General features: G+C 47.9%; 1 protein-coding gene across 4 annotated transcripts in view; it reads left to right on the top strand.

The window, feature by feature from the left end:
* The first annotated feature begins 3,258 nt into the window (after window positions 1–3,258).
* Window positions 3,259–25,653, top strand: part of ATE1 (arginyltransferase 1) — a 90,572-nt gene continuing 68,177 nt past the window's right edge. Inside the window, exons 1-7 of one of the 4 annotated variants that reach the window (XM_049764471.1) lie at window positions 3,259–3,343; window positions 7,229–7,292; window positions 7,875–7,937; window positions 9,767–9,870; window positions 14,565–14,804; window positions 16,153–16,361; window positions 20,930–21,058. In XM_049764471.1, the coding sequence (XP_049620428.1) occupies window positions 3,259–3,343; window positions 7,229–7,292; window positions 7,875–7,937; window positions 9,767–9,870; window positions 14,565–14,804; window positions 16,153–16,361; window positions 20,930–21,058 (894 nt within the window). Of the gene's footprint in view, window positions 3,344–3,668; window positions 3,758–7,228; window positions 7,293–7,874; window positions 7,938–9,766; window positions 9,871–14,564; window positions 14,805–16,152; window positions 16,362–19,725; window positions 19,855–20,929; window positions 21,059–25,653 lie in introns of those variants that run through there. The other 3 variants (XM_049764472.1, XM_049764473.1, XM_049764474.1) reach the window with 3 other exon arrangements.

Below are 25,653 nucleotides of genomic sequence, written 5' to 3'. Positions count from 1 at the left end.
TGGTAAGAGCACTTGGCTTCCCTTGCCTGGTCACATCAATTACTCAACCACTTAGCAACCTCTTCTCCCTGCCTAGGAAGGAGACCTCCTAAGCTCAAGGGTTTCAAGTTTCATGATTTTACATTTTTAGATGCTGAAGTAAAAAACATGTTTTATTGATTTTAATGTTTGTTGTTTTTAGGTCTTACCTGGAGGTGTTCAGTGATTACAACTGGCTCTGTGCTTAGGAATCATTTCTGGCCTCGGATGCCAAGATCAAAACTGGATTGGCCAGGTGCAAGACAAACACCCTCCCCACTGTGCTATGGCTCTGGCCTCTAACCAGTTTTATTGTTGACTAGGGAAACTCTAAGGCAAGAGGCCAATTTATCAGTCAGTGCAAAATAAAAGAGAAAGGAATACACTAGCGTGGTGGGAAAATGATTTTATTCTTTTTTAGGTCAAAATTCTACTGTTATAGTGTTTACAATACTATTAGATTTGGAAAGGAGATACTCCTATTTTTCTGGTGTGTGTGTGTGTGTGTGTGTGTGTGTGTGTGTGTGTGTGTGTGTGGCAATCCAGGCTGTGCTCAATCAAGGTTTACTCCTGAGTCTGTGTTCATGGTTCACTCCTAGTGTGGTTCCAGGGCCTCATTCAGAGCTGGGGATCAAACCCAGATAAGCTGTGTGCAGTTTCCTTACCTACTATGCGCTCTAGTCCCACCTCCTTTTTTTTTGTTTTTGTTTTTGTTTTTGGGCCACAGCTGGTGACGCTCAAGGGTCACTCCTATGCGCTCAGAAATCGCTCCTGGCTTGGGGGACCATATGGGACACTGGGGGATCGAACTGTAGTTCGTCTTAGGTTAGCCACATGCAAGGCAAGCGTCCTACCGCTTTGCTATCGCTCCTGCCCCTTGTTCCCCGTATTTATTTATTTGTTTGTTTTTTATTTTTTGGTTTTTGGGTCACACTCGGCAGTGCTCAGGATTACTCCTGGCTCTACGCTCAGAAATCACTCCTGGCAGGCTTAGGGGACCATATGGGATGCCGGGATTCAAACCACCGTCCTGCATGCAAGACAAACGCCCTACCTCCATGCTATCTCTCCAACCCTGTTCCCCCCTTTTTTTTTTTTTTTGGTTTTTGGGCCACACCCGGCGGTGCTCAGGGGTTACTCCTGGCTGGCTGCTCAGAAATAGCTCCTGGCAGACACGGGGGACCATGTGGGACACCGGGATTCGAACCAACCACCTTTGGTCCTGGATCGGCTGCTTGCAAGGCAAACGTCGCTGTGCTATCTCTCCGGGCCCCCTGTTCCCCATTTTTAAACACTGCTTCTGTACTGTATCTTCTCTAAGACAGTGGTTTGGGGGACATACCTCAGGGGGCTGTAATGTCTGTCTTGCATGCTGCAGGTCTTGAGTTGGTTGCCTGGCACCTCTGGTCTTCCTTTACCCTCACGCTTGTCACCAGTGTAGCTCTGGAGACCAACACCACTGACCAGGGCTGTCTTAGAGCTTCTGCTGATCAGGCCCATGCAGGTACTCCTAAGGAATTCCCCCACCCCTCAAACCCCCTAAAATGGTGGTTGCAAATTCTCAGATCATGGACTGAATAAATTCAGCCTATGTAAATTTCTGGCTTGCTTGTTAACTTTTTTTGGGGGGGGGGAGTTCTATGCCCACTGGTGGCAAGACTTAAGGGACTGTATGGGGTGCAAAGGATTAAATAGAATCCAACATATGCTGAGAATGTGCTCTACCTCACTGTATGAAGGCTTAAGACCTAATGTGTGTGCTGGGAAGCACTTTAAAAAGTGAAATTTGGGGGCGGAGAGATAGCATGGAGGTAAGGCATTTGCCTTGCATGCAGAAGGACGGTGGTTCGAATCCCGGCATCCCATATGGTTCCCCCGAGCCTGCTGGGAGCGATTTCTGTGCCTAGAACCAGGAGTAACTCTGAGTGCTACCAGGTGTGACCCAAAACCGAAACCAAAAGCAACAACAACGAAAACACAATAAAAAGTGAAATGTGGGCCGGGCGGTGGCGCTAAAGGTAAGGTGCCTACCTTGCCTGCGCTAGCCTCGGACGGACCGCGGTTCGATCCCCCGGCGTCCCATATGGTCCCCCAAGCCAGGAGCGACTTCTGAGCGCATAGCCAGGAGTAACCCCTGAGCATTACCGGGTGTGGCCCAAAAAAAAACCAAAAAAAAAAAAAAAAAAAAAAAAAAAAAAAAAAAAAAAAAAAGTGAAATGTAAGGGTTGGGGATTGAGCTCCAAGGTAGAGTGAGTCTTGTGTATGAGAATGCTGAAACTAAAGTGACTTAAACACTTTTTTAGGTCACACTGGGCAGTGCTCAAGGGTTCCCCATTGGCTAAGCACTCAGGAATTGTTCCTGGAGGTGCTCATGGGGAGTGGGGGTGGAGTTTGAGGGGAAGCCCGTTTGGGGTGCTGGAGATCACGTAATCAGATGCGTGCAATGCGCATTACTATCTCTCTAGTCTAGCCCTTAAAGTGTTTTGTTTTGTTTGTTTTGTTTTGTTTTGGGGGCAGTGCTCAGAGGTTACTCCTGGGGCCAGAGTGATAGCACAGTGGGGAAGGCATTTATTTGCCTTGCACCCGACTGACCCGAGTTCAATCCCCTGCATCCCATAGGGGTCCACTGGAGCCCACCAGGAGTGGTTTCTGAGCACAGAGCCAAGGAGGAACCCTTGAGCACCGCCAGGTGTGCCCCAAAATCCCCTCACCCAAAGAAAAGAAAAGAAAAAAGTCACTCTCATTAGAGGCCTGATGGCCAGTCTGGTAATGGTGTGTGTGTGTGTGTGTGCAAAGTGCAGCCTCAGTTTCCCCATCTGCAAACAGGGGGCTGGGGCGGCCCTGGGCTGGAAGAGCCCAAGTGTGTGTGTGTGTGTGTGTGTGTGTGTGTGTGTGTGTGTGTGTGTGTGTGTGTGTTTGTGCGTGCAAAGTGCAGCCTCAGTTTCCCCATCTGCAAACAGGGGGCTGGGGCGGCCCTGGGCTGGAAGAGCCCAAGTGTGTGTGTGTGTGTGTGTGTGTGTGTGTGTGTTTGTGCGTGCAAAGTGCAGCCTCAGTTTCCCCATCTGCAAACAGGGGGCTGGGGCGGCCCTGGGCTGGAAGAGCCCAAGACGGGCAGGCTCGGCCCAGAGCAGACAGACCCCAGCAGGGCACCCGGGAGGCCTCCCCGCCGCCTCCCCGCGCGAGCCCCAGGGCGGCCCCCGGGGGCCGAGAGGCGTGGCCGGGCGCGAGCGGCGGGCGGCCATGGCCTCGGTGGTGGAGTACAAGGGCCCGCGGACCGGCTACCCCTGCGGCTACTGCGGCCAGGCGGAGGGCAAGGCGTCGTGCGGTGAGTGTCGCCGTGCCCCGGGGCTGCGCGCGCAGGCCGCCTTCGCCGGCTCCCCGGCCCGGGCCCTGCGCGCTCCTTCCCGCCCCGTCTGCGGGGCCTCTCCCTCACTAAAGATGGCGGCCGCTGTCGGGTGGTGGGCGGCTGCCCACAGTGAAGAGGGCGCGGGCGGCGTCAGCGCCCGGCCCCACCCGGCTAGGCTGGGCTTGGGGGGGGCCCGGCCGCGCGGTGCATTGTGGGGCGGCGGCTGCGGAGCTGCTGGCGCTCGCTGCGGGGTCTTGTCCCGGCGCGCTGCGGGGTTCCGTCCTGCGTGGCCGGCTGGCGTTATGGCTTCGCCCAGCATTGTGGAGTATTTCGATGGCGAGGACGCCTACCGCTGCGGCTACTGCAAGAACCAGTCGGGCAGCCGCTCCCACGGTGAGGGCGCTGGCGAGCGGCGGGGGGCTGCAGTTGGGGCCTGGCAGGGTCGGGGCCCTGCTGCACACACCCCGGTGCGTTCTGCATTGACACCCCGCGGGCCGGGCTGTGGCTGTCACATCTGTTTCCTCGGGAAGCCTCGAGCTGCAAGGGACCCCTGATCCCTGGAAGCTGGGGTCACCTTGGGACCTTGGGGAGCAGCGGCGGACGCCCCGATTGCTCCCACCCGCACTGAGGGGTCGCCCCGATCTCTGCCCATCTCGGATCTGGGGGACCCCGGCGGCCCCCGCGTTCTCCTGCATGCACGTCCCGGGACAGCAGCTCTGGGTCGTGGGGGCATCATCCCCCAAAGCCAGCTGACAACCCGGGGTTCCCTCCACCCTATCCCCGGCCATTCGGTGGGGATTCAGATCTCCCTGGGTGATTTTTGCTTGTCAAGGAAACGGGATTGGTTTCCTGCCCTGCAGGCAAGTGGGTGGCCGGGGTGGAAGGAATCCTGTCCTTTCAAGGCGAACTCTGCTGGGAAACGGGGGTGTCCATGGAGTGAACAAGCCCAGTGGGGGCCCCGTTCAGTCCTTTTTCGTAAATGCCCTCCTCCAGGAAGAGTCCAGCAGAGTCCCTCTGCTCTAGAGTAAAAAGTGTTCGTCCTTTAGGTGTTTCTGGGGTGCGGGGTGGAGGGTAGGAAGACACACACAGGACAGTGGGGGTACTGGCTTCCCTAGGAAGCCTCTAGGGCGGTTCTTGGGCCCTTTGGCTCGGGCTGAAGTTTTGTATCCGTTTGTTGCAGGCCAGAAGGAGTCACTTAACACTTCCATCTGCAACTTGTAGGCTAGTCACCCCGTTACAGTGTTTCTTCCCGGCAAGAACCAAGAGGAACTTTGTAGCGGTTTAGGGCTTAAAGTTGTCGTATTTCTTCCTTAAACTGACCGCTTGGAAATTGCTTTTTTCCTCTTCTTTTGGGGCTACGCGTGGTAGTTGCTCAGGGATCTTTCCTGGCAGTGCTCTGGGGCTGCCTCTGTGTGCGCCTTCCCCCCTGTACAAGTGAATTTCTACTCCATTTTTTTGGTTTGTTTTTGTTTTTTTGGGTCACACCCGGCAGCGCTCAGGGGTTACTCTTGGCTCTATGCTCAGAAATCGCTCCTGGCAGGCTCTGGGGGACCATATGGGACGCTTTACCTTCGTGCTATCTGTCTGGCCCACAAGTGAATTTCTACTCCAACAAGTGGATCTCATCTCTACCTCGTTCTGTTTCAGTTGTTTTCTTGTTGTTTTTTTGTGTTTTAATCACGCTTCTGTTGTCATTCAAGCCTATTGGTAGACTGGCATAAGAGTGATTTTTAAATTACTTGAGTTTTGCCCCCAGGGAGTGATCTTAGCTTAGGAAACTGGCCTTGTCCTGGATGAGGCCCTGTCCAGTTTCCAGTCTCGGTAGACATTTTTTTCCCTATTTGCCACACCCAGTAGTACTCTGTTTTTTTCCCCCTGGCTCTGCAGAGAATTACTCCTGGGAGGGTCTGGCGATCCTGTGGTTGAACTGGGGTCTGCTGTGTGCAAGGCAAGCACCCTCCTTGCTGTACTATCCCTCAAGGCCTCAATACCTTTTACGTTCTGTATTTAAAAAGAATATTGGGGCCAGAGTGGTGGCATGGAGCGGTAAGGTGTCTGCCTTGCCAGAACTAGCCTAGGACGGATGGACCACAGTTTGATCCCCCAACGTCCCACATGGTCCCCCAAGCCAGGAGCGAATTCTGAGCGCATAGCCAGGAGTAAGCTCGGAGCATCACTGGGTGTGGCCCAAAAAACCACCACAACAACAACAATAAAAATACTGCCACAGTTTTTATCTTTCTGTTTTCATCTTTTCAGACCATGCTGGACAGCATGTAAACATTGTGAGAATTTATGTATACTAGAAATCATGTGCTCTTGAGTTTTTCTCTTTCATCAATCAGGGGATCTCTTAGGATCTCTGATGTAGGGGGTTGGGATGTGTTGAGGCCCAGGGTTCTACTTCTGACGCTGCGAAAAACTGAAGTTCTTATTACAGTGAGGTATGGATGTATGCACTATAGACTGGATCTGAGTTAAATGTAATCACTTTAGCATGTTTAATTTTTTTGAATTCAAATGGCCATATTTTGTTATTCTTTTTTCTATCATTAGCTATTTTTTGCCTAAATATTACATTTATTTATTTACTTATTTTGAGGAAAGTTTGAACCACAATTGGCTAATTACAGGGCTTACTCCTGCCTCTAGACTCAGTCATTCATTGGTCCTGGGTACTTGGGTGAATTTATGAAGTGGGAATGTACTTCCGTTGGACCTGAGAAAAAAGAGAGCCCTACCTGCCATAACCTCATAATTTCTCTCTTTTCTTCTTCTTCTTCTTCTTCTTCTTCTTCTTCTTCTTCTTCTTCTTCTTCTTCTTCTTCTTCTTCTTCTTCTTCTTCTTCTTCTTCTTCTTCTTCTTCTTCTTCTTCTTCTTCTTCTTCTTCTTCTTCTTCTTCTTCTTCTGCTGACATGGGATGCCAGGCATCAAATTCAAGGCACACACATGTAAGGCGAGTGCCTTGCCACTAAACTATAACCCTAACTTAAATACTTCTATTAAAAAAATCCCATGGGCCGGAGCAGTGGCGCAAGTGGCTTACCACTTGCCTTGCCATTGCCTTGCCCATTGCCTTGCCCATATGGTCCCCCGATGTTGCACTTACCATCTCTTTTTTTTTTTTTTTTTTTGGGTTTTGGGTCAAACCCAGCTACGCTCAGGAGTTATCCCTGGTTCTACGCTCAGAAATCACTCCTGACAGGCTCGGGGGACCATATGGGATGCCAGGATTCGAACCGCCATCCTTCTGCATGCAAAGCAAACACATTGCCTCCATGCTATCTCTCCGGCCCCACACTTACCATCTTACCCGAACTAGCCTAGGAATGACTGTAGTTTGATCCCTTGGCGTCCCATATGGTTCCCCAAGCCAGGAGCAATTTCTTTTTTTTTTTTTTTTTTTATTAATTTTTTATTTTTAATCATGAGAACAATGATGCAAAGAAGACAAGGTAAAGTTACAGTGAAAGGACAATCTCCCATAAACAGAGTTCTCAGAAGAAATCCCCTTGCTGACACCTAAATATTGAACTTAAAGTCAAAGAACATTAAGAAAAATAAGGCAGAACCCATGTACAATTACTTTGTCCACAAGTCCCCAGATTGTTGTACATTATATAACATTTCTTAGCAGTACACAAAGCAACCTAAAGCCATGAGATTTATGTGACTCCTTAAACATTGAAGGCATAGTATTTGCCAGGAGAAATTTCTGAGCGCATAGCCAGGAGTAACTCCTGAGTGTCACCGGGTGTGGCCCAGAAACCAAAACCAAAAAAACCAAAAACAAACAAACAAACTTTGAATTAGAAAAAGCAACAGGTTTAGCATCTCTCATGAACACTGTTTTGCTTTTCCAGGGATGTGGGCACATTCCCTGACGGTACAGGATTATCAGGATCTGATCGACCGGGGATGGCGAAGGTAAAACTCACAATGACGAAGATGCTCCTGCTGCAGCTTGTCATTGAATGCTTTGTTTGCTTTTAACCTATTTCCCTTTTGTTGGAAAGAATTATTATTATTTTTGTGTGTGTGTGTGTTTTTTGGGTCACACCCGGCGGTGCTCAGGGGATATTCCTGGCTCCAGGCTCAGAAATTGCTCCTGGCAGGCACGGGGGACCATATGGGATGCCGGGATTTGAACTGATGACCTCCTGCATGAAAGGCAAACACCTTACCTCCATGCTATCTCTCCGGCCTCGGAAAGAATTATTTAAGAGCATTTTAAAAAATGACACCATCTGTGCATGTGTATAGGTTTGTGTATATGGGAAGATGCATTTGTTTCTTTATTAAAGATGTTTATTAGGAAACTTCAACTCTCTGCAGATGTGGAGATTGGATTATAATGAGCTTCATCAATCTTCATTTAGCTGCAAGAATTTTTTGCACAGAGTTGATTCAGTTTCTCCCCCCCCCCCCATTACTTTGTGCCTATTTTCCCTTAGGACTTTGATACATAAGAAGATTGTGTAAAAATTAAAAACTATTTTTTAATTTTAGAAGCGGGAAATATGTGTACAAACCTGTCATGAACCAGACCTGTTGCCCTCAGTATACAATAAGGTAAGAGTTTTGTTTGTTTGTTTTGTTTTTGGTCCATGCTTGGTGGCATTCAGGGGCTACGCCTGGCTCTGTGCTCAGAAATCACTCCTGGTAGGGTGGGGGACCACATGGGATGCCAGGAATCGAATCCTGGTCATCCCAGGTCGGCCACATGCAAGACAAATGGCCTGCTGCTGTGCTATCTTTCAGCTCCAAAGGTAAGAGTTTGGATTTGTAGGAATGTAATCTCAAGGGGCATGAAGATTGTAGATATTCTTTTGTTTGTTTGTTTGTTTTTTGGTCACTCCTGGCTATGTGCTCAGAAGTTGCTCCTGGCAGACTCGGGGGATCATATGGGATGCTGGGATTCAAACTGGGGTCCGTCCTGTGTTGGCTGCATGCAAGGCAAAAAGCCTTACCACTGTGCTCTCACGCTGGCCCCTGTGGATATTGTAGCAAATCTTGCTTCTTTTAAAATGTAACTTCCATTCTAAGGGGGTATTCTTTATAAGGAAGAAAAGAAAGATTTTTTTTTCCCTTTTAAGGAGCTGATTCTATTTATGTGCTGATTAGTTTATTTTTCAGACTTTGCTTGATTCTTTTTTTTTTTTTTTTTTTTTTTTTTGGGCCACACCTGGTGATGCTCAGGGGTTACTCCTGGCTATGCACTCAGAAGTCACTCCTGGCTTGGGGGACCATATGGGATGCCGGGGATCGAACCTCGGTCCATCCTAGGCTAGAGCAGGCAAGGCAGGCACCTTACCTCTAGCACCACCGCCCGGCCCCATTTTTCAGACTTTGCATTTTTGAAAATGTTTGATGTCATTATACTCAAACATTTTTATTTGTTTTGGGGTTTCACCTGGAGTTTCTCAGGGCTAACTCATGGCTCAGTGCCCAGGGATTACTTGTGGTACGGCCTGGGGGCAGGATGGGATGTAGAGGACTGAACCCTGGTTGGCCGCATATAAGGCATGCATCCTCCCTACTAGATTATTTCTTTAGTCTTAGAATTGCTTTTTTTTTTTGGTGTGGGGGGGGGGGGCACACCTAGTAATGCTCAGGGTTTACTCCTGGCTAGGCGCTCAGAAATTGCTCCTGGCTCAGGGACCATATGGGATGCTGGGGATCAAACCAGAACCCGTGTCCATGCTGGGTCAGCTTCGTGCAAGACAAATGCCCTACCGCTGTGCTACCACTTCGTCCCCAGCTTAGGACTTTAAACTTTATTTTTTTTTTCTCCTATTTTGGATCCCACCAGCAGAACCCAGATTTTACTCTTGGTTCTGTGCTCAAAGCTTACTCCTGGTGGTGCTCAAGAGACCATATGAGGTGCCAGGTATTGCACTGGGTCAATTCCCCTACTTGTTGTATTTATAACCCCTCCGGCCAGGACTGAGCTTTTTTGGGACTGACTACCTTTGTTTGTTTGTTTTTGGGCCACCCCCAAAACAGGTGTTCAGTACTCATTCCTGGCTCTGTGCTCAGGGGACTTTGCCTTGCATGCAGAAGGATGGAGGTTCGAATCCCGACATCCCATATGGTCCCCCGAGCTTGCCAGGAGCAATTTCTGAGTGTAGAACCAGGAGTAATCCCTGAGTGCTGCCAGGTGTAACCCAAAAACCAAAATAAATAAATAAGTAAATAAATAAATAAATAAATAAATAAAGCAAGTGCCTTAACACCTGTTGCTCTATTGCTTCAGCCCCTGAAGGCTACCTTAAGCCTCATCTTCACCTCCAAATTATAGGCATTAACATTCCTTCCTTGTACTAGATACTTTTCAAGAAGGACTTTATTCCTCCTGAGTTTTCTTTTACATTTTCCACTGTTTATTTTTGCTTCCTTAGGTGCCGGCCTCTACAATTTCAGCCATCCAAGTCCCACAAGAAGGTTTTGAAAAAAATGTTGAGATTTCTGACTAATGGGGAAGTTTGCCAGGGACATTGTGAGGGTAAGTGAAGATGAGGTTTTAAAAATCACTTTTAATCCATGGATCTCTCTGGGGTACTCCCTTTTATTTTCTAAAGAAAGGTAGGGAATGGGGTTATTGGTACTCCTGTCAGTTGGTAATTCTGCAGTGGGTAATTATTACCCTAGCATTCCAGTGGAGTAATGCTGCTGTGCTAGTACTCTATAGTTGCTAGTAGCATTGTTACTACTGTCACGAGCAGTCCCCAGATCTCAGATTTCTGGAAGTTGTGCCAGGAAAAGTCTAGCCTGGGAAGAAGGAGTACCCTTTAAAATGGTGTGATTTCCTAGAGTTTATTGAACTTTTTTCCCTCAAAATTATTCAACAACTCTTAATCTAGGTTCTAATAAGATCCTTATAAAATAAATAGGGAGAGAGAAATTCTCTCAAGAGAAACAGATGCTTAGATCTAGTATAGACAGGATTGTTTTTTTAGGACAGAGTCAAATTTCAGTTCAGATGCAGGTAAAGCAACTGTCCTGCCAATGACTCCCCTTGCCCAGGGTAATCCCTTTTTGAGTGGTTACTGCTATTACTCCGGGATCCTGGGCAGAGCTGGGCTTGGAAGCCTGGGTTGCACTCAGCTCTTTGAACTATCTTCTCAGCCCCAAGGTCCCAGTAATAGTTTTTTTGGGGAGGTTGTTTTGTTTTGTTTTGTTTTAGGGGCCACACATGGTGCTACTCAGGATTCTCTCCTGATCTCAGCGATCACTCCTGGTGAGGTTCGGGGACCATCTGGTATGCTTCTTACCCACTGTACTATCTCTCTGATAGGTCTTTATTTTAAAAGTAAATAATCTGGTAATAAAAGGTAGTTGGCAAGGCAAGTTAATTCTTTTTTTTTTTTTGGTTTTCGGTTTTTGGGTCACACCTGGCAGTGCTCAGGGGTTACTCCTGGCTGTCTGCTCAGAAATAGCTCCTGGCAGGCACGGGGGACCATATGGGACACCGGGATTCAAACCAACCACCTTTGGTCCTGAATCGGCTGCTTGCAAAGCAAACGCTGCTGTGCTATTTCTCCGGGCCCAGTTAATTCTTTTTTTGTTGTTTGTTTGTTTGTTTTGTTTTAGAGGTGGGGCACATTCAATGACATTCAGGGGCCACTCCTGGCTCTGCACTCAGAAATTATTCCTGGGGCCGGGAAGGTGGCGCTAGAGGTAAGGTGTCTGCCTTGCAAGCACTAGCGTAGGACGGACCGCGGTTCGATCCCCCCGGCTTCCCATATGGTCCCCCCAAGCCAGGGGCGATTTCTGAGCACATAGCCAGGAGTAACCTCTGAGCGTCAAACGGGTGTGGCCCAAAAACCAAAAAAAAAAAAAAAAGAAATTATTCCTGGTAGGCTCAGGGGACCATATAGAATGCCTGGAATCGAACCCTGATCAGCTGTGTGCAAGGCAAACGCCCTCTCTACTGTGCTATTGCTCTGATTCCAAGACTTAACTTTTTCTTTCTGGTCCAATAATTTAATCATCTGTTTTTCAGAAACATGAAAGCAACATTAATAGGAGTTAAGAATCATTAATTTGGGGCCAGAGAGATAGCACAGTGGTAGTTTGCTTTGCAAGAGGCTGACCCAAGACAGACTTGGATTTGATCCCCTGCATCTTGTATGATCCCCTGAGCTAGGAGCGATTTCTGAGCACAGAGCCAGGAGTAACCCTTGAGCGCTGCTGGGTGTGGCCAAAAGAAACAAAACAAAACGAAACAAAAAAGAATCACTAATTTGATAATATAATTTTTGGAGACATGAGTTTTTTTAAAGTACCTAGGAAAATTGTTTTTGGTTTCTGGCTCTACACTCAGAAATCGCTCCTGGCAGGCTTGGGGGACCATATGGGATGCTGGGATTCGAACCACTGTTCTTCTGCATGAAAAGCAAACACTCTACCTCCATGCTATCTCTCCGCTCCAGAAAATTGTTTTGTTACACCGAACATAAAACTTTTAAAATGATAGGCTCTCTTATACATGAATACAGTTGAGACCAAAGACTTCAGATAAATGCTTTTGCTACTTGACCTTAGTTTCTTTTTTTTTTTTTTTTTTGTTTTTTTGGGCCACACCCGGTGACGCTCAGGGGTTACTCCTGGCTATGTGCTCAGAAGTCGATCCTGACTTGGGGGACCATATGGGACGCCGGGGGATCGAACCACGGTCCGTCCTAGGCTAGTGCAGGCAAGGCAGGCACCTTACCTCTAGCGCCACCGCCTGGCCCCTACTTGACCTTAGTTTTAAGGCAGGTAAGTTTCTGGTCATCATGTGCCATCAGTAATAGACCGAGGGTCTATTAGCACTCCAAAGAGTCCAAGATGCTCAGGGGTCATAGGGCAGTAGGTCATTTGCAGTATTGGGAATGGCAGAATTTGGGGTTAGTTGGAATATTACAATGACAGAATTTTGTGTCTCTTATTAGCCTTAATTGCACATAATCTTAATTAGACTTTTTTTAGGTGAGTCCATCAGTATAAAATTTATTTTAGTGGTTGGGACTATGTTCAGAGCTTGAAAAATTCATATGTAGGTACACTTTGAGAGAGATGCTGTTCATTTGTAAATCGAGGATGTTACAGTTACATTTGGCTCTTCCCTTGTCTTCTTTTAGGCTACTGTATTGTTTGTGCAGTGGAATTCAGAGGTGATGTTACTAGTCAGGATATAAGGCTAAGGAACTGCGACTGAGCAAAACTAAATGTAATGACAGGAAAATGCCAGGGGACTGTTTCCTTCCTGCTGTGTGATTCAGCTCTTTCTGTGGCTCCAGCTCAGCTCCCCTCAGGCTTCTTTGAGTTTTAGCACGTGACATCCAAGGTTGCTCTGGGTTTTACTCATTCAGCTTGTGGGGAGCAGGTAGGGCCTAATTTTGGGGCCACACATTTCCTCTAAAACAAGTAAGGGGGGCTGGAGTGACGGGATAGCGGGTTAAGTACTTGCCTTGCACATGGCCAACCCAGGTTCAATCTCCCAACTTCCCAGGTGGTCTTCCTCCCAGCATTGTCCCAAGTGATCCCTAAGTGCAGAGCCAGAAGTAAGCCCGAGCACCCCCTCCACCTCTCGTCCCCCACATGCAGCAGAATTAATATCCAATTATTCTTTTTTTTTTTTTTTTTTTGGTTTTTGGGCCACACCCAACGGTGCTCAGGGGTTACTCCTGGCTGTCTGCTCAGAAATAGCTCCTGGCAGGCACGGGGGATCATATGGGACACTGGGATTCGAACCAACCACCTTTGGTCCTGGATCGGCTGCTTGCAAGGCAAACGCCACTATGCTATCTCTCCGGGCCCTATATCCAATTATTCAATTCAATTACTTAATATTAATATTAAATTTGATCATCTAGCTTGCATTGCAGGAATATGGTTATAACTTCACAGGACTTAAGTTCCCATTTTTATTTTTGCAAGTTAACGGAAACAAGTCTTGATAAGTAACCTTTAATATCAGAAAAATAAATAAAACTCATAATTCTCTCTCTCTCTCTCTCCTTTTGTTTTGTTTTGTTTTGTTTTGTTTTTGGATCACACCTAGTAGTGCTCAGGGGTTACTTCTGGCTCGGCGCTGAGGAATCACATCTGCCAGGCTTAGGGGACTATATGGAAATCGAAACTAGGTCAGCTGTGTGCAAGGCAAACACCCTATCTGCTTTGCTCTCACTCCCGCTCTCTTATAATTCTCTTTAGAGCACATATATAAAGTCCTGCTTTGGCCATCTTAAGTTAAAGGTCCTTATCATAAAATATATGGTTTTAAGCTTTACTCAAATTGAATTTATTTATTTATTTTTGGTTTTTGGCCACACCCGGCAATGCTCAGGGGTTACTCCTGGCTGTCTGCTCAGAAATAGCTCCTGGCAGGCACGGAGGACCATATGGGACACTGGGATTCGAACCACCTTTGGTCCTGGATCGGCTGCTTGCAAGGCAAATGCCACTGTGCTATCTCTCCAGGCCCTCAAATTGAATTTATAACCCTTATAACTTCCCTATTCATGACAAAAGTGGAGTAAAGTTAACAAATACTAAACTCTACTGATAATTTATCATTCATTAATTTTTTTAGCTTTGGCAGTTCTCAGGGCTTACTCCTGGCTCTGCACTCAGGGATTAAGACCAGATGAGGTGCCAGAGATCAGACCCGGTTGTCTACATGCAAGGCAAATACTATATTCTCATTCGGGCCCTAGTATGTGGCTATTAGAAACAGGACATACATCTGATCTGTGCTTCTGTGGCATAGAACTTGCAACACACAATGCAGCCAAGTTCAGAAATAGATGCAGGCCATCTTCTTTCTTGGATGATTCGTCTTAACTCACGCTCTTTTAATCTTGAGGGAGTGAGAGTGGATTTTAGGGACACAGTGAGTTTCTCTGAATTCAGGAAATGTGTTTTCTGGGTCTGTCTTATTACTGTAGGCAGCTGGCCTGGTGGAAAGATTATTATTTGTGTGTGTGTGTGTGTGTGTGTGTGTGTGTGTGTGTGCCACACCTGGTGGTGCTCAGGGGTTATTCCTGGCTCTGTGCTCGGAAATTGCTCCTGCCAGGCTTGGGGGATCATATGGGATGCTGGGGATTGAACTCAGGTGTATCCCGGCTTGGCTGTACTCAAGGCAAATGCCCTACCACTGTGCTATCACTCTGGCTCCTGGTGAAAAAACTCTTGATTTCTTCTTCTTTGCAGATGAGCCCATGGAGCCCTCGGTGGAGGATGCTGTGGCTGGGGATTTTGCGTTAATAAATAAATTGGACCTACAGTGCGACCTGAAAACCCTCAGTGATGACGTCAGAAGCAGCTTAGAGAGTGATGCAAAGCAGAAGGGGAAGTGTGCCCCTACAAGCCAGGAGCCTCAGGACCTCGGTGACAAGTTGGCTTCGGGGGAACCATCACAGTTAGTTAAAGCACCATCAGTCCCCAAGCCAGGTATGGGGGGTTGGGGGTGACCTCTGGGCAGACTAAAATTGTCTGACACAATGTTCTTGGTGCTCCAGGCAATATGGTCCTTGGTCTTCTCATTGATTTAAAGAATATTAAAAAATTTCTTTTTTTATTTTATTTTATTTTATTTTATTTTTTGGTTTTTGGGTCACACCTGGCAGTGCTCAGGGGTTATTCCTGCCTCCAGGCTCAGAAACTGCTCCTGGCAGGCACGGGGGGGGGGGGGGGGGGGGGGGGACGACGACGACGACGACGACGACGACCATATGGGGCGCCAGGATTCGAACCAATGACCTCCTGCATGAAAGGCAAATGCCTTATCTCCATGCTATCTCTCTGGCCCCGAATATTAAAAAATTTCTAATGGGCTGGAGTGATAACAGTAAGGTGTTTGCCTTGTATGTGGTGAACCCAGGATGAATCCTGGTTCAATTCCCGGCATCCTATATAGTCTGAGCCTACTAGGAGTGATTTCTGAGCTCAAAGCCAGGAGTATCCATTTTTCTTTATTATTCTTTCCTTTTTTGTTTTTTGGGCCACATCAGTGATACTTTTTGTTTGTTTGTTTGTTGTTTTGGGCCACACCTGGTGATGCTCAGGGGTTACTCCTGGCTATATGCTCAGAAATCGCTCCTGGCTTGGGGGACCATATGGGGTGCTGGGGATTGGAACCTCAGTCCGTCCTAGGCTAGCTTGCGCAATGCAGACGCCTTATGCCCTGCGCCACCACTCCGACCCCAAATCCAGCGATACTTGAGGGCCACTCCTGACTTTGCATTTAGGAATTATTTCTGGCCAGTTCAGGGAACCCTATGGGATGCTGGGGATTGAGCCTGGGTTGGCTGCGTGTAAGACAAATTCCCTACCAGCTGTGTTTTCGCTCTGGCCCTCAGAAGTTCATATTTAAAAAAAAATGATTTTTTCAATTGTAAAGGTTGCCTGACTTCCATTGTTAACTTTCTTTGTCAGTTCCTGCTACTTAATTTTTGAAATTTTTAATTTATTTTTGCCATACCTGGCAATGCTCAAGGGTTTATCTAGCTCTGAGTGAGGCATCACTCCTGGTGGTGTTTGAGGGGTTGGTGGTGTTTGGGATGCCGGGATTCAACCCAGATTGGCCACTTGCAAGGTAAGCACCCTCCCCATTGGAATATCGCTCTGGCCCCTGACATCTCCTGCTTCTCAGGTAGAACTTTGGGATCAGTGCAGCTTCCCAGAGCACCAATAGCTCGACTTAGCTAGTGGAGTCCTCTGGGTTTCTCTGTTGAATATTTGAGACTTGAGAAAATCTGCCAGATGTGGCAGATTGATCTACATCTGCAACTTTTCCCAGGCAAAGGGCCAGATTTGAGTAAGCCTCCATGTCGGAAAGCCAAGGAGATGCGGAAGGAAAGGAAAAGGCTAAAACTCGCACAGCAGAACTCTGTGGGAGACTCTGAGCCACAGCCTTTGCTCTCATCAAAGACCAAGTCAAACCAGCCCAAGTCACTCGAAGACTTTATATTTGAACCTTTACCTGCGAATGCATCACACAGATTAGAGGTACTGTGGGAGACATTCTCTATTTTTGTTGTTCTTGGATACCTCGCTTATTTTTATTTCACACTATCCATTATAGTATGTTGTTGAAATCCAGGAAGTTAAAAGTGAATTGGGATGCAGGTGCCTTTTGTACTGACTCAGTGCTATTTGAGAAGACCATCTTTAAGATAAATAAGGTAAAGAGTACCATAGACAATTTGGCTACTAGAATTTTGAAAGCAGTTCTAGCTGCAGCCTGGTATTGTGGCCAAGATTCTGAACGTTAGGCGTTGGAAGTAGAAAGAGCCCATAAGAAGTTTCCCCATGGTATCGTTTGCCAGAGAAAAGGTCCCATTAGGCAGATCGCTTTTCTGTCCACTGTGATATTCTGACCTGGTCCAGGAGGCAGATGATCTCGGTATAAGGCATGTGCTAAAGCATGCCACTGTCATTCTTAGTATTATTGGCCCAGCTAGATTTCTGGTTCTAGATGAAAAGGGTAGATAGTTTTTCTTTTTCTCACTCTTTTTTTTTTTTTTGGGGGGGGGGGCCACACCCAGCGTTGCTCACAGGTTACTCCTGGCTGTCTGCTCAGAAATAGCTCCTGGCAGGCATGGGGTACCATATGGGACACCGGGATTCGAACCAACCACCTTTGGTCCTGAATCTGCTGCTTGCAAGGCAAATGCTGCTGTGCTATCTCTTCGGGCCCATTTTTTTTTTTTTTTAACTTTTGGCCCACACTGAGGTGCTCAGAGGTTCCTTCTGGCTCTGCACTCAGAAATCACTCCTGTCAGGCTGGGGGGACCCTATGAGATGCCAGGGATCAGACCTGGGTTGGCCATGTGTAAGGCAGATGCCCTGCCTTCTGGGCTGTCGCTCCGGCCCCCTGAAGTAGATGTGTCAGTATTGATTTTACTTCTTTTGCTTTGTTTTGTTTTGGGGCCCCACCTAGCAGGACTCAGGGCACCATACGGGATGCTGGGGATTGAACCTTGGGTCAGTCACAGGCAAGGCAAGCAACATCCCCACTGGACTCACCAGCCCCATCTCTCTCTTCACTCCGTTATTTTTTTATTTTTTTATTTTTTTGGTTTTTGGGTCACATCCGGCAGCACTCAGGGGTTCCTCCTGGCTCCACGCTCAGAAATCGCTCCTGGCAGGCTCGGGGGACTATATGGGATACCGAGATTCGAACCAATGACCTGCATGAAAGGTAAACGCCTTACCTCCATGCTGTCTCTCAGGCCCCTCACTCTGTTATTTTTTTTTTGTTTGTTTGTTTGTTTGTTTTTTGGGCCACACCCGGCGATGCTCAGGGGTTACTCCTGGCTGTCTGCTCAGAAGTAGCTCCTGGCAGGCACGGGGGACCATATGGGACACCGGGATTCGAACCAACCACCTTTGGTTTTTTTTTTTGTTGTTTTTTTGTTTTAGTTTTTGGGTCACACCGGCGGTGCTCAGGGGTTACTCCTGGCTGTCTGCTCAGAAATAGCTCCTGGCAGGCATGGGGGACCATATGGGACACCGGGATTCGAACCAACCACCTTTGGTCCTGGATCGGCTGTTTGCAAGGCAAACACCGCTGTGCTATCTCTCCGGGCCCCCAACCACCTTTGGTCCTGGATCGGCTGCTTGCAAGGCAAATGCCGCTGTGCTATCTCTCCGGGCCCTCACTCTGTTATTTTTATATACCACATGTGATAAGTACCCCATTAGGGCCTTTGGTATTGCATTTGATTTTCTCTTTTGATGACAAGTTTTAACTGATTGGTAAATAAGTAATTTTATTTCATTTATTATTATTATTTTTTTTGGTTTTTGGTTTTTGGGTCACACCCGGCTGCACTTAGGGGTTACTCCTGGCTCTGCACTCAGAAATCACTTCTGGCAGGCTTGGGGGACCATATGGGATGCCGGGATTCGAACCACCATCCTTCTATATGCAAGGCAAATGCCCTACAACCATGCTATTTCTTCGGCCTCTCATTTATCATTCTTTTTTGTTGTTGTTGTTTCTTTGGGGGCCACACCCGGTGATGCTCAGGGGTTTCTTCTAGGTATGTGCTCAGAAATCACTCCTAGCTCAGGGACTATATGGGACGCCTGGGATCGAACTCAAGAACTCAAGGCCTGTCCTGGATCCCCTTGTGCAAGGCAAATGACCAATCACTGTGCTATCTCTCTGGTCCCTATTTATCATTCTTACTATTTTTTTGTTCACTGTTTAAATAACTAATTTTTAAATAAATGCGAGTACAGTGGGCAGGGCACTCGCTTTGCAAGTGGTCAACCAGGTTTGATCTCTAGCACCCATATGGTCCCCTGAGCAACCACCAGGAGTAATTCTTTATTATTTTATTTTATTTTATTTTATATTATTATTATTATTTTTTTTTTTTTTGGGGGGTCACACCAGGCAGCACTCAGGGGTTCCTCCTGACTCTACGCTCAGAAATCGCTCCTGGCAGGCTCGGAGGACCATATAGGATGCCGGGATTCAAACCACCGTCCTTCTGCATGCAAGGCAAACGCCTTACCTCCATGCTATCTCTTCGGCCCCGAGGAGTAATTCTTGAGTGCAGATCAGATCTAGGAGTAACACCTAAGCACTGCCAGCTGTGGCCCCAAATCTCCCACCCCCAAATTGCTAGCAGTTAATGACCTGAATTACTGTTTTTAGTTCATTTTCATCTTACATATGAGTAAACTTAGTCATAGAGAAGTTCATTAATGGACTTGACCAAGATGATGACCTGGATAGTGATAGAATTTACACCTGCCTCTGCCCTCATGATCACCCCTTGTTGGGGACTAAACTGACGTTAGCTGCTGTGCTTTCGCTTGAGCCCCTAAATGTTTGAGTCAATAGAGACAGTTGTAGAGTTTCTGTTCTTACTTACATGAGGAAGGACCCTAACACAGCCAAGTTTCCTATGTGAGTCAAGATATAGACAAGTGTCTCAAGCAGAGGCACAGAAGAATGTCCAGAAGTAATATGTACATTAAATCTCCCCCACTGACTTCCTGAAGTTGAGTTTTGTGCCACTGAAATGAAGGGACTTCCTCTGGGTTTCCATCACAAATGCCGGAAATACTCTGCATTCTCCAAGAAGTCCACTGGCTTAGTTTGGTCACCAAACAGAATTTTAGACCTGAATGACTTCTTAGAGAAATAACTTCTAAAATTTTTTTTCTTCACTGGTTGATTTAGAATGTTAATATATTATTATTTTATATGGGTGTCCTAATTTCTGTGTTGAAAATTTTGTGTGTGTGTGTGTGTGTGTGTGTGTGTGTGTGTGTTTAATGGTATGGGAGTCACTTCTAAGCAAATGTCTTGTTAAATAACTGAATGCACCTTGTTTTTTAACTCCTTCTGAAGATGAGGCTGGTGAGGTCATCTCCGCCAAGTGCTCAGTTCAAAGCCACATTTCAGGAATCTTTCCGGGTCTATAAACGTTACCAGACGGTTGTTCACAAGGACCCGCCCGATAAGCCAACCGTGAACCAGGTCAGCAGGCCCAGCGCGACCCTCCCCTGCAGATGGAAGCTCGCCCTCCATCGCCACCCTTGTGTGCATTCCTGGTTTATCTGTGGGTCATTAAATTCAGGTGGACCCTGCATCGTATCTGTAGGGAGCCAGCACTGAGAGCGAAGGGGCTTTCTGAAAGTGCAGGTTTTCTCTAGCGTTGTGTTAGGTGCCGGCCAAGTGTAGTTTCCGAGTGGGAAGGAGCAGGTCCAAGGAATGATCATTCTTCCAAAGTCTTTCTGCTTAGATGCACTTATCGAAGAGAAAAGCCATACCACTAAGTCGTTATTTATGAGGCCGCAAAGGAATCTTTTAATTTTTATTTTTCTGTCACTGGCATGCTTTGCACATTGTGGATATACTATGTTTGTTTGTTTGTTTTTGTTGTTGTTTTTTTTTTTTTTGGGTGGGCCATACCCAGCTGTGCTCAGCTTACTCTGTCTCTGTGCTCATGAATCACTCCTGGCAGGCTCTTGGGACACTATGGGATGCCGGGGATGGAACCTGGGTCAGCTGCATGCAAGGCAAATACACTTCCTGCTGTGCTATCACTCTGGCCCCAAGGTGGATCTACTTTACCTCCCTCTGAAAGCCAAGTAGTAAGGCGTTCTTACTTGTCCTTTCCTCTGGATCAGTGGATGGCCCATGGTTAGGAAAAAAGGAAGTGTGAACAAGGGAAGTCAAGGCCTCCCCTGAGTGCCACCTTATAAGTCTGATTTCCTGAGCCAGATCTATAAGGGTTAAAGGAAAGGCCTCAGAATAGTGTTGACAGGGTTGTGAGCAGGAGGGACCATTGGTAGCTGAGTAGAGTGAAAGGCCAAACATAACAATCAAAAACAAAAACAAACAAAAACAACCCAGAAAATTCTCCAAAAGGCCTGTTGCCAAGCAGTGCCAGTCAGCGCAAGTCAGCATCAGGCCCACACTGCCCTGTTTGACAAGAAGGTCCCGGGTGGCCCCTTGGCTTTGCGGAGATGCGACACTGGCCTCACCTTCAGAAGTGGCTCGGCGGGTGCCCTGGTCTCAACAGCGTCTGCTTGTCTTCCTTGCCCTGAAGGTGAGGCTAGTGCCTGTTTCCTTCGAGAACCCTGAGTTCCAGTCGTCCTTCAGCCAGTCCTTTTCCTTATATGCCAAGTACCAGACGGCCATACACCAGGATGCACCCGAGGAGTGTGGGAAGACCGAGGTACCTTTTCCTGCAGTGTTTTCTGCCCTATGGCCAGGGCTGTTGGTGTGGCCGCAGTGCCCAGGAGTCTCCGCCCGTTCCTTCTCAGTGCCAAGGCGCCCATGTGTTATCAAGCGTTTGTGCCCGTAGATGGTTGCTCACCTCTCAGTGAAGGCACCTGGGTATGCTGTGTGCTGATAGGCAGGGCCACAGATATCACCCAGTGGGCTGCTTGGCCCAGCAACAGCTGTTCTGGGGGTCCTGTGTGCAGAGACCCCTGTGAACAAGTAGGGGATCATCTGGAGGGTGAGAACAGCTCGCAGGGCCTGGGGTGATAGCACAATGGGTAGGGCATTTGCCTTGCATGTGGCAGTCCTGGATTTGATTCCTGGAACTCATCATAGCCATATAGTCCCCTGAGCCTGACTGAAGTAACTCCTGAAAGTTACTGAGTATGGCTCAAAAAGAAAAAAGAAAAATCAAAAAACCCAAAAAACAAACCCAAACACAAAACCTGTCTGCGGGTGACAAGTCATGGATTGCCTATGTGCCTTTGATCATGGCCTATTGGCAGGGGAGACATTTGCCATGCCTGTGGCTGGTCCCCAGCATTGCAGTCAGGTCCCCAGTACACTGCTATGTGCGAACCCTGAGTGACAGAGCCAAGAGTAAGCCCTGAGTACTGCTGGGCGTACATCTCACCACTGCCGTGACAGACAGTGAGTGACAAGGCAGAACTGGGTGGCTCAGGCTGTGTGCTTGCCTGGGATGGGTGAGGTCCTTGACTCAGTCCCTGGCACCCAAAGAAATGAAAAGCTGAGAGCTGGGGACAGGGAGCATGTACGAACTCCTCTGGGTCTCCTCAGAGCTTTGTGATCCAGGCCCCAGGCCCAGAGCTCAGTCCTCACTCCAGAGTCAGTGATAGGATAGCAAACACAGAAAGTACATCCCCCGTATTCAGGAAAATGCCCTCTGTCCCCCAGATCCACCCTCGCTCCCTGCAGAGCAACAGAGTGGGAGTTAAGAACAAGTCTCTTGGGGTCGGAGCGATAGCACAGTGGTAGGGCGTTTGCCTTGATGTAGCTGACCCAGGATGGACCTGGGTTTGATTCCTAGTGTCCCATATGGTCCCCAGAGCCAGGAGTGATTTTTTTAAAAATTTCTTTTTTTGGGCCGGAGAGATAGCATGGAGGTAAGGCGTTTGCCTTTCATGCAGAAGGTCATCGGTTCGAATCCCGGCGTCCCATATGGTCCCCCGTGCCTGCCAGGAGCAATTTCTGAGCATGGAGCCAGGAATAACCCCTGAGCACTGCCGGGTGTGACCCAAAAACCACAAAAAAAAAATTTTCTTTTTATTTTATTTTATGTTTTTTTGGTTTTTGGTTTTTGGTTTTTGGGCCACACCCGGCGGTGCTCAGGGGTTACTCCTGGCTGTCTGCTCAGAAATAGCTCCTGGCAGGCACGGGGGACCATATGGGACACCGGGATTCGAACCAACCACCTTTGGTCCTGGATTGGCTGCTTGCAAGGCAAACGCCGCTGTGCTATCTCTCCGGGCCCGCCAGGAGTGATTTCTGAGCCAAGAGATAACCCAGGGGTACTTGTTTTGCACACAGCCACACCCCAGTTCCATTTCTGGCAATACCGGGTTTTTGGAATTTGGCCATGTATGATCCCTGAGTGTAGAGCTGGTAGTAAGGCCTGGACACTGCTGGCGTAAACCCCAATTTAAAAGAAAAAAATTGAAAAAAGGCAAAACCTAAGAAAGATAAAGGAAAACAGTTTCCTTCTGTTCAGTGTCTCAACACTAGGGTCACCTTCTGAGGCAGGTCCCTGAGACTGGCCGGTCTCCTCCACCCCAACCTTGGAAACTACGTAACTGGTTCTGAGGCTACAAATCCCCCATGAGAGCATTAGAGAGAGTTTTCTCTTTGGTGAAAATCACAGTGTTGGGGGTGGAGTGATAGCACAGTTGGGAGGTGTTTGCCTTACATGTGGCCCCTTACTACTTTTTACTTTTTTTGAGTATCTAAAATGCCCCTGACTAGGAGTGAAGTAGAACAGAGAGGGCATTTGCCTTGCAAGCGGCCGACCTAGGTTTGATTCCCAACAATCGCCTAGGGTCCCTTGAGCCTACCAGGAGTGTTTTTTTTGAGTGCAGAGCTAGGAGTATCCCTTTAGAGCCTCCAGGTGTGGCTCAGAATTAAAAAAATAAAGGCCCTGATTATATGCTATTTGACTATCATTAATGCGCTATTATTATTGCTATTATTGTTTTTGCTGAATATGTTAGGTGGTCTTGTCTATATTTAAAGCTAAAAGATTCAGGTTTGGGGCTTGAGCTATATATATCACAGCCGGTAGGGTGTTTCCCTTGCACACAGTTGACCCGGGTTTGATCCTAAGCATCCCAAATGGTCCCCCAAGCCTGCCAGGAACAACTTCTCAGTGCAGAGCCAGGAGTAACCCGTGAGCACAGCTAGGTGTGGCCCCCCCAATAAAAGATTCAGGTTTGTTCTGGCCACCCCGCTTTCCCATTAAGCATTGTTTTTCTAGAAATATCCTCACTTCTGGGGGATTGGTTTTGGAGGAGCTAATATTATCTTCGGGGTCATTCAATTAGACAGTGAAGGTGTGAAGAAAGGGGGGAATAGTCAAACTGGATTGCTTGGGACCCCATAGGAAAGTAGCCTATGGTAGTGGAAGTGAAAGCGGATTGCTTCATTCTCCCACACGGGGGCACCCTAGCTCACTGTTTTTGAGGGTGACTTCGCTCTGTCCCTCGCGGGGTGGCGCTGTTCGCTCAGAGCCTCTGCCTCCCTGCAAAAAATGCTTTCCTCCTGTCCACTGGCTGCTTTCCGCATTTCAGATTCTTGGTTTTCCAATCATTTGCTAACATCTTCACTGAGCACGGTACCCTCCATGTGGGACACACTTGCTGCAGTTAGATAAAACTCAGGGAAATAGTCTTCAAAGAAGCCAGTTCAAGTTCTCCTTTTTTGGAGAGCCCATAGGCAGTGGTCAGCAACCTGCAGCTCTCGAGCCATGTGTGGCTCTTTCCACTTTTAATTGGGCTCTTCTGTGTGCCGGATGGCCCTCCAGGAGTCAGGACTCTGCTCCTAGCCTCTGTCAGTGCGCACCCTGTGTGGCTCTCAAAATAAATTTCAATCGTGGTTTTGGCGAGATTTGGCTCAGTTGAAAAAAAAGGTTGCCGACCACTGTTCTAGGGGGATGCTGGGGGTTCGTGGGACTGGCCTGAGAGAGGCGTGACCCTAGCAGATGATGTGTTCAGTTTGCCAGAGGAAGGAGGCAAGCATGCAGGAGACGCACAAATAGCAGTTACTGGTGAGGAAACAGGAAATCAAGATAAAAATGGTGGTGGGAAATGAATGTTTGTGACGTCATGATTGGAACATAGCTGTCAACAGATTTTTAACTCTGGATTTAATAGAAAAGAAAGGAAAATGATGCCTGAGGAGTCTTGTGAGATCTGGTCACAAGCACCTTTTTGTTTTTGTTTTGTTTTGTTTGGGGCTCATCCCCAGTGGTGCTCAGGGCTTACTTCTGCCTCTCTGTTCAGGACTCACGGAGGGGGCTCTGGAGACCATATGGGATGCCAGGGATAGAACCTGGGTCAGCCTCATGCTAGGCAAACACCCTCCCCACTGTGCTGTAGTTCCAGCCCCTGGGCACAAGCATTTGAAAATGCCTTCTTTTGGGGGAGCCATTTCTTTTCCCCTTCATGGTTTTCTCTGGGATTTTGTCTTAGCTGGAATGTCTGAAATTCCAGAGTCGTTTGATCATTGACTACTAGTTATGGATCTAGCTTAATCTAAGTGTGACCATAACTTATTACAGTTAATATGTACCTTTGTCGCCCCCCTCCTTCCCAAAAGCTAAGGAATGAGACACTGGAATGGAATGTTAGGTGACACATGGAATGTTTGGTATGAAGTGGATGAAATTTTGGAGAGAGTATCCATCTGCCTGGGAATAGGCACACTTGTGATAACCCAGTTCCTGGGTTGAGTGGTTAGGGAGAGGTACCTTATCCTTCCATTGCCTGGGCAGTGCTCGGGGAAGAAGACAGAGGTTGTGACCCATTCAGGTGACCATTGGGTCTGGCATCCGACACCACATTCCTGCCCCAGTCTATGCTTCCTTGCTTAGCACCTGGCTATCTACAGGCACATTCTACCTTTGCTTGGCTTCTCTCTCTCTCTCTCTCTCTCTCTCTCTCTCTCTCTCCTCCCCTCTCCTCTCCTCTCCTCTCCTCTCCTCTCCTCCCCTCTCCTCCCCTCCCCTCCCCCTCCCCTCCCCTCCCCTCCCCCTCCCCTCCCCTCCCCTCCCCTCCCCTCCCCTCCCCTCCTCCCTCCCCTCCCCTCCCCTCCCCTCCCCTCCCCTCCCCTCCCCTCCCCTCTCCTCTCCTCTCCTCTCCTCTCCATTCCTCAATGTGAGACTTTCGCATTGTCCTCCTTGGAACTGGTAGAAAGGAAAGTTGTTTATTTTCCTCTCCAGTGCCAAATGATTTCAGGCAACAGAGTTCTCTGATGGTTGGATTTGAGGTACCCTCAACTCCCATTATGCTCCATGCAGGAACCTGTAAGGACACAGGT

Source organism: Suncus etruscus, chromosome 17 (assembly GCF_024139225.1).
Source record: "Suncus etruscus isolate mSunEtr1 chromosome 17, mSunEtr1.pri.cur, whole genome shotgun sequence".
Classification (NCBI taxonomy): Eukaryota; Metazoa; Chordata; class Mammalia; order Eulipotyphla; family Soricidae; genus Suncus; species Suncus etruscus.
The sequence above is the reverse complement of the archived record's forward strand: the minus strand, read 5'-3'. Positions and strand labels throughout refer to the sequence as shown.